At 63.4% G+C, this 7,840-nt stretch overlaps 2 protein-coding genes across 2 annotated transcripts in view; both read right to left on the bottom strand.

Moving 5' to 3' along the window:
* Positions 1 to 423: 423 nt before the first annotated feature.
* Positions 424 to 5,129, bottom strand: LOC121082292 (T-cell activation Rho GTPase-activating protein-like). Its single transcript, XM_040581637.1, has 6 exons — positions 4,980 to 5,129; positions 4,587 to 4,748; positions 4,393 to 4,502; positions 3,988 to 4,183; positions 3,646 to 3,763; positions 424 to 590 (listed from the first exon to the last, which is right to left on the bottom strand). The coding sequence occupies exons 1-6, from the start codon at positions 5,127 to 5,129 to the stop codon at positions 424 to 426; spliced, it is 903 nt and encodes a 300-aa protein (XP_040437571.1).
* A 1,226-nt stretch (positions 5,130 to 6,355) lies between these two features.
* The window catches only part of LOC121082293 (T-cell activation Rho GTPase-activating protein-like), a 5,692-nt gene continuing 4,207 nt past the window's right edge, over positions 6,356 to 7,840 (bottom strand). The window contains exons 8-9 of the mRNA XM_040581638.1: positions 7,102 to 7,221; positions 6,356 to 6,401 (exon numbers count right to left, since the gene is read on the bottom strand). Coding sequence (XP_040437572.1) covers positions 6,356 to 6,401; positions 7,102 to 7,221 — 166 coding nt within the window. The remainder of the gene's footprint in view (positions 6,402 to 7,101; positions 7,222 to 7,840) is intronic.

Raw genomic sequence — 7,840 nt, forward strand, 5'->3', positions numbered from 1 at the left:
CCTCCATGGAGGGACCACAAGTCCTCCATACCTACCTACCAACTCACCAGAAATGAGTCAGACCACGCCAGAAGTGACACTGCCTGACCTGCAGGAGATACATTAGGCCTGTAACGATGGTTTCAAGACAGAAAAAAACCACCACCATCCACCAGCACAGCAGAAAAACAACCAGAAGAAACATCATACACAAACCAAAGGCCCCCATGCAAACCCCACAAAGGTGAAATAGCTGAAAAAAGGCACTCTCCACAAAAAAAAAAAACAACCACACAGAACACATGATAAAAATGCCATAACCCCAGGAACACAGGGCCAACAAACACAGGTTCTGTCCATAACTATAACACACTTTGACACTAACTCGCCTGGCCTCTGGCATACCATAACCTTGTTGCCCCCAAACCACAGCACATTGTAGCCCTAAGGCAACAGAAAATGGAACGCAAAGTCCCTGAAGATCTCCGCCAGGGCCTTCAGGGGGACCCTGACCTCAGGCATCACAACCTTGAAGTGGAAGCCAGATGGAGGCACCAGAACATTACTGGCACCCATCTTCACACCCTGAAACAGGCCTGGGATAAACGCTCCTGGGGACAGAGGCTGAGGCACTCGGAGGCTTTGAGCCGGCCAGCCACCATCACAGGGCTTCAGCTCATCATTTCTGTGTCAGAGCCACCAGGCAGGTGGCCCCATCCTCCCTGAGAGCCCGCTCAGGGCACCTGTACCCAGCTCCAGGGGGCTGGACACACAGCCTCGGATCCATGGGGGGAGGGGTGCTTTAATCCTGGGAGCAGGATTTCTGACAGTGCCCCTGGGGAGGAAAGCCTCCTCAGGCCTGGAAGCCTGAGAGACGTCCCTGCGCTGCTCCACATGTCACCAAAAGCAGGGGCTGAGGAAGGCTGCTTTGGGGCCCGTCGAGGGAACCAGCTCCCCTGGGCTGCTCTGCGGCCACCGGCTGCTGTTGCTGTCGCGCGGGTCTCAGTGCTGCTCTGCAGTCGGCCGTCACCTCCCCGGGGACACTCTCCAGCACAGCACACGTCTGCACTGGCTCTCCCTGGGGACAAAGATCACAAGCGAGGGATGGGCTTGGCTTTGGCCCCAGCCCCAGGCTGCCACCAGAGAGACCTGCCACCCCCGCCCCAGCTGTGCGATGTGGGCACCACGTACAGCTGCAGATGTGGGTCAGGGCAGCTGTGGGCAGGGGGCAAGCCCCGTGGCGGTGCCCCCGGCGCTGGCAGCAGGCAGAGCTGGGGAGAGCGAGGGGCAGCCCAGGGCAGCCGGCAGCCGGCGGCGGGGCCCGTCAGGGTGCAGCACCCTCAGCAATGCCCGGCTCCGTGCGCCTCGGCCCCAGGGCTGCAGCGCAGGGCTGGCCCCAGCTGGGGCTGGGCTGGGAACAGGCAGGCAGGGCCCCTGGCAGCCCCGGCACGCACCTGCTCCCTGCATGGGGCAGCCTGCTCCTCTGCAATCGACCCCGTGGCATCCAGAGAAGAGCCCTGCCCTGGGCCTGAGCCATCTCTGCAGGGATGAGGCCTTCCTCGGCGTCCGTCCCTCAAACCCTCCCTCTGGCCCCCACGGTCCGTCCCTAAAACACTTCCCCTCTGGCCCCCGGTCCCTGCTGGCCCTGAAGGCCGGCCACAGCACTTGGTTTCAAGCCTGAGCTGGTCATGTCATGGCTGTTCTGGAACGTGGTACAGTGAAAGAAGAGATTGAAATGGCAAATGTTCCCTCTCCAGGGTGGTCCCATGCTGGCAAAGGTTGTCCGAGGAGGTTGTGGGCTCTCTGTCCTTGCAGATCTTCAAAGGCCAAGGGCACACAGTTCTCTGCGACCTGCTCGAGGTGAGCGTGCTGGAGCAGAGGGCTTGGCCCAGAGGACCTCCACGGGTCCCTTCCACCCCCACCCTCCCGTGTGGCTCTGTGCTTTGCTTTTCCTCCTAAAGCCCCTCAGCTCAGCCCCGATGCCCGCTGGAAAGGGTGCTGGGGCAAGGGACGATCCCAATCTCCTCCCCGAGGGTCCACCCCAGCACAAGCGCTCCCCACTCCACGAGACCCTATGGCAGACACAGTCAGGAGAGGGAAAAGATTCTTTTATTGTCAACACCAGCTGCGAGGGCCCAGGAGTCACAGCGGTTCAGCCGGTGAAAATCAGTCAGCACCTGCAACGACAGCGTCAGAAAGCTCTGATAAACCCCCAGAGGCAGGAAGAGGCAGGATTTGGTTCCCCCCTCTTTCGGGGACGCTGTTTCCGAGGCATTCCTCATGGCCCAGAAGGGACAGCTCTTGCTGGCCTCCACTCGAGGCCGGCTCCGGTGCCTTCTCCCCAGGGGTGATGTCCCTAGGGAGCTGTGCGTGCCAGGGATCCTGACAGTGCCCCTGTGCCGCGCAGCAGGGCTCGACGGGGAGCCCCCGGGGAGCTGCCGTGGGGCTCATCCCAAACCCTGCTCAGCACCAGCCCTCGCCGGCCCTTGCCAGCCAGCTGGGCTAACTTAGGGCCATGTTCAGAGCTGGGAAAGATGGGCAGCAGCGCGTGGTACGCACCTGGCCTTCCTGACGTGCTGCACCTTCCTGCATTCTCTCAGGTTTGGGTCAGAGAAATCATTTCCTCTCTTCTCCTTTTTATTTGTGCTTGGCTGTCCCTCTCCTCTGCCCAGGCTTCTTTTCTCTTCCTTTTCCTTGACTTTTCCTTCTCCTGGTGGGAGCCTGCAAACCTTTCCATCCCACAGCGTGATGAGATGGGGAAAGCCCCAGGCCCCTGCAGTGAGCTCTCAGGTCAGGCAAGGGGAGCTCTTCCTACCTGGTTTCCTGGGGCAGGCTGGTCAGTTGTGGCAGGCGTGCCAGGGACTCTGCCGTGCCCTCGGGGGTGCCTGGAGGCAAATCTGGAGGTGCCTAAACCAGAAATTTGGGAGGTAACAGGTGGCAAGTGACAGCCTGGGGTAGTGAGGGCCTGACTGCCAAATTGCCATCTTAGCTCTACAGAGGAGATGCTGGTTTGCATCGTGCACATTTTGCACAGCCCAGCCAATGCAGCCTAGACTTGATGAAGCTGTGACGGAGTAGGATTTGAGCAAAAGCCCTCTCAAGGTGACAGCTTCTCCCTTCTGTCCTTTTGTGGGTATTTTGTAGGTATGTTTTGTTTGATGAAGCAGATCATACTTAATGAAGTGCATTCCAGAAACAGCCTTTCCAGTTTTCCTTAACACGTACCACTCTGGGGGGAGAGGAGGAGCCCCAAAGGCACAAGAGAGCGGCTGCCAGGAGGAGCCCCAGCGGCTGCTTGGCCTCCTGGGAAATTACTGTCCCACTTGAGACATGTTGTCCCAGTGTCTGTGGAGCTGCCGTACCTCTGCCGCTTTGGGCCCTGCCCCTGTGTCTCCCCCAGCTCCTCTGTCGATGTCCAGCAGAGAGGCAGCTGCATCCAGAAAGGCTTTTGCTGGACGCTGGGTCTCTGCTGTGCCTGCAGGGCCACTTTGCTCTTCGCACCGCAGCTCTGGAAAGCAAAAGCACGTGCAGCAGCGTGACTTCTTGGAAGTCAAGAACATCTCAAGCAAAGCCCAGCCGAGCCCTACACCGCTTGTCTCCTCAACGTTGAGGTTTCTGGCATCCCAAGCCCCAGTGTCTGTGACAAGCCTCAGTCCTGCCTCCTACCTGTGCGCCTGTCCATGGGTGCTGGCACCTCCTCGGCTGATGGAGGGGAGAGGCCGGCCACCTCCTCCCCAAAGATGTCCCCGCAGTTTTCAATGAGGAACTCCACCAGCACGTTCACCTGCAGACATGAAAGCCTTGGTCTCAAGCCAGGTGCCTGCAGACGTGTCAAGCAGCCTTTCCCACTGCTGACCCTTTGTCTGCGCAGGCGGCTGCGGCTGGGGGTTGCTCTTCCAGGCACCCAGCCCACCAGCCCTGGCTCAAGGGAGGAGGCAGCCAGGGACCTCTCAACAGCCAAGCTCCGATGGGCCGGGAAGGCAGCACTGGCTGCTGGGTAGGGCGTACCTTCTCGGTCACCGCCAGCATGGCCTGCAGCGGGAGCAGGTCCTCGTTGGGTGGGCTCAGCAGGTTGGGCCCGATGCAGATGGCCAGGTTGCTGCAGCTCATTCTGCTGGTGGCTGCGTTGTGGCCAATGTGCTGCAGGAGGGCCATCAGCCGCTTCAGGAGGAGGAGGTTGGCCACAGGCAACTTGTCGGCCACCCTGAGGGAAGAGGAAGACAAGGCTGATGAAGCAGAGGGTGCCCACAGCCGTCCCCGCAGCTGGCCCCAGGCGGGTGGGAGCCAGCAGCCGTGTTGCACAGCTTTGCAGCTGCCCGAAAAGACAGCTTTCTGAGGAGCCCGTGCCTTGGCAGGCAGGTCCCAGAACTCTGCCGGTCCCTGCTCAGCAGGCAGGCTGCTGCCCACACTTACGCTTTCAGCTCCTCCACCTTGGCCTGCTTGCTGGCCCTCTCCATGGCTGCCATCCAGTCCTCGTAGAGGTCGATGACGAGGAGCTTGGTTGGGATGCTTCGCAGGAAGTCCTGCAATGCCAAGGGCTGCAGGTGAGCCTTTGAACGCTGCAGGCCAGCCAGGAGCTCCTCCAGCTGCAGGTCAGAAGCGCTCACCTTCAAGATGACGGCCAGCAGCAGCGCAGGCTGACTTCCCATGTCAATGTCCTTGCCGCGGTCCAGGGCCTCGCGTAGCTGCCGAAGTTCTGTGCCGCCGGCAGCTCTGCGGAATATCCCCTCCGTCGTCGGTCCTCGCTGGCGCAGGACAGCCAGCAGCTCCTGCAGGAGAGGCAGGAGGCCACTTGCTTGGCTGAAGAACCAAGCGGTGGCAAGGACCAGAGCTCTGCCCCAGACGTGGTTGCCTAAGCGCCACAAAGGGTCTGGGACCAGAAGCAGGTTCTGGGGGTGCAGAGTCCCGTGCCCTGTCCCCGCAGCTGCTGGGGACACGCAGGCCCTCTCCAGAGCAGCCGGAGGGAGGGCTGGGGACCCCATCTGTCCAGGCTGGCTTACCTGGATGGGCCGGGGCAGCATGTTGTCCTCCCCACAGAGGGCTGCCAGGGGCTGCCCAAAGAGCGCCCTGCTGCAGCCGGAGCCCGCCTGCCCTGGCGCCTGGGCAGCGGCCGGGGTGCGCCGCAGGGCGAAGGGCCAGGGCAGCCCCATCCTCCTCCTGCTGGTGCTGCTCCCGCTGCTGCTCCCTCCTGCTGCAAAGGAAAACAGAGTAAGACACCACCAATGGAGACCCCAGGCCAGCGGTCCCAGCGCCTGCCCTGCCCTGCGCTGCCCCGCCTGCAGCACGGTGCTGTGTGGTGCGGCAGGATGGGCAGGGAGGCAGCAGCTGGAACCGCAGCTGTGGCTCGGAGGTGTTGACTTAGAGGCTCTTGAGAGCCATCGTGCCACGGGGTCAGCCTGTGCCAGCCTTCGCCCTGCCCTCCTGCAAGCTGCGGGCTGCAGCAGAGTCTCCGTGTCCCTGCAGAAGCACGTCCAGCAGCCGCGGCCCAGCAGTTGTCCTTGTCCGTCCAGGTGACATCCTTCCGTGGGCTGCCCAACCTGCATGGCGACACTCGGGACAAGTGAGCACAGCATTGCAGGAGGTTGCCTTGCTTTCCCAAACTCACCTGGTGCGGGGCAAAGTCCCCCTGCGTTTGCAGATGGGGCCGTCGCAGGCCCTTGCTTGGGATGAGCCTGCAAGAACCAAGAATCAGGCTGTGCTTGCAGAGCAGCCCGGCAGCAGAAAGGGCCACCAGCAGCCTGAGCGTGGCAGAGCTGGGACCCTCTGCCCTCTCGGGCTCTCTTCCCCATGTGGCAGGGTTCCTCCCAGTGTCACCAGTCAGAACGTGCTGGCGTGCTGCTGGCTTCCCAAAACTCTCTGCTCCCTGAGTGGCACCATCAGACCCTCTGTCCCTCCCGCACAAGGTCACCCCAGTCCCTGCGCATCCCGGCGCAGCCAGAGGCAGGTGCAAGGCAGCCATTCTCACCTCTGCCTGTGCCTCCATCAGCCTCTCCAGGCTCCTGGCGTGCAGTGTCCTCCACTGGGCGGGAGAGAAGGATGGGGAAGAAGGTGAGCAGCCATGGCTCTGCTGCTCGGCTGCAGGAGCAGTGCTCGGGGACAGGGCCCAGAGCAGAGAGACACTCACGGCGTGGCGGCGGCTCAGCTCCTTCTCCAGGAGCTTGGTGGATGTCAGATGGGTGACGCGGGCTCCCTTGCGTCCTTCTGGTGTCCTGTGCACCGGGAAGGGAGAGGGAGAGAGCTGGGTGAGCCCCAAGCCGTGTCTTGTCCCTTGTCAGGCAGCTGTGCCCGAGAGCTGCTCGCAGCCACGGTGGCACCTTCCCCAGCTGGGGGCTGTGTTCCCCCGTCTGTCCAGCTTCTCCTGGAGCACCCCCCCGGCTTACCCCAGCAGTGTGGCCACCCACAGCTCCTTCAGTGCCTGGGATCTGCAGGTAGAGAGGAGAGAGAGCGTCAGGCCCTGCTGCCCCCAGCCCTGGGCAAAGGTGGGTGCCTGCACAGCCCTGTGCTGTGGGGCAGGACGGAGGCGCTGTCCAAGCCCTGGGTCGCTCTGTCCTGCCCGAGCAGCTGTATTTGCCCTTCCCTTCTGGGGACCAAAAGGTGACCAGGGGATGCAGGATGGGGAAACATCCCCCATCCCTCCCTCCCTGCCACCGAGCTGCCTGCTCCCTGCCCAGCTCTGCACGCAAGGCAGAGACCAGTATTCACAGGATGGCGTGGGCACGGCTGGGAAGCTCTCCTGCCCGACCACGACTCACCCAAAAGTGGCAATGCAGGAGCCGGTGGGCCAGGCAAGGATGACAGAGGTGCTGTCCTCATCGGTGCTTTCCTCCTCCTCCTGTCCATCCTGCCCCGCAGCCTCCTTCCCGCTGCTGAGCACCCACAGCTGGTCCAGGGCCAGGCGGAGCTGTGGGCGCAGGCTGGTGCCATGTCTGCAGAGAGCAGAGGTGGGCACTGAGCTGGAGGGGGGCTCCTTGGGCTGGGTCCCCACGCGCAAAGCCCTGTCCCCCACCTGCCCTTGGAACGGACATTGGTGCCTCCAGCACCGAGGGGCCGGGGCCTGGGGCTGGTGCCAGGGTGTCCCTGGGCCGGGGCTGGGGGGAAGGATCTGGGCTCTGAGGGTCTTACCGCAACTTGGCGACCACCAGTTCCTCGTGGAGGAGCAGAAGGCGCCTCTCGCTCCTCTTGCGGCCCCGGGTCAGCCGCACGTCCGCACTCAGCACCGGCTCGGCGTCGCTGAGAGCCTCCCTGCAGAGCAGAGCGCGGCGGGCATGAGCAACGCCAGTGCTGCGTGGCCCAGCTGTGCCCGTGTGTCCCCGAGCCCGGGGGGAGCCCACCTGGAGCCTGCAGCAGCAGCAGGCCTGGCCCATCCTGCCCGGGAGAGGAGGGCCCTGGCCGTGCACCGAGGAGGGGGCCCAGCCGGCGACGGGGAGGCTGGGGAGCGGGGTGCTGGTGCTGTGGCAGCGCTCCGTGGGCCAGAGGCTGCCTCCTGCCAGCGCCGCTGCGTGCCAGCACAGCTCTGCCCTGCTGCCTGTGGTGGCCGTGGGCTCCCTGTGACCAACGGTCTGAGCCCAACGGAAAGTGGGCGGGGCCTGGGGGGGCGGGGCCGGGGCCCTCTCCAGTATGGCCGGGCCTGCCCCGCCCGGGGGAGCCCCGAGCAGGACAGGGCAGGGGGCGAGGGCCACCTCCCTGCGCCTGCGGCCAGCGCTTTGACCTGGGGTTTTGACAGGGTCCTGGTCGATAAAAGAAGCTGTTTTTCCTAGAGATGGCCGTTGTGGCCTGAGGCAGACTCCTCTTGGTGGAGGCCGGCCTAGCGGTCGGAAGGCCTCTGGCACACAGGCCGTGCTAGGCCTCATGCCCCAAGGCG

The sequence above is a fragment of the Falco naumanni genome, unplaced genomic scaffold (assembly GCF_017639655.2).
Source record: "Falco naumanni isolate bFalNau1 unplaced genomic scaffold, bFalNau1.pat scaffold_62_arrow_pat_ctg1, whole genome shotgun sequence".
Classification (NCBI taxonomy): domain Eukaryota; kingdom Metazoa; phylum Chordata; class Aves; order Falconiformes; family Falconidae; genus Falco; species Falco naumanni.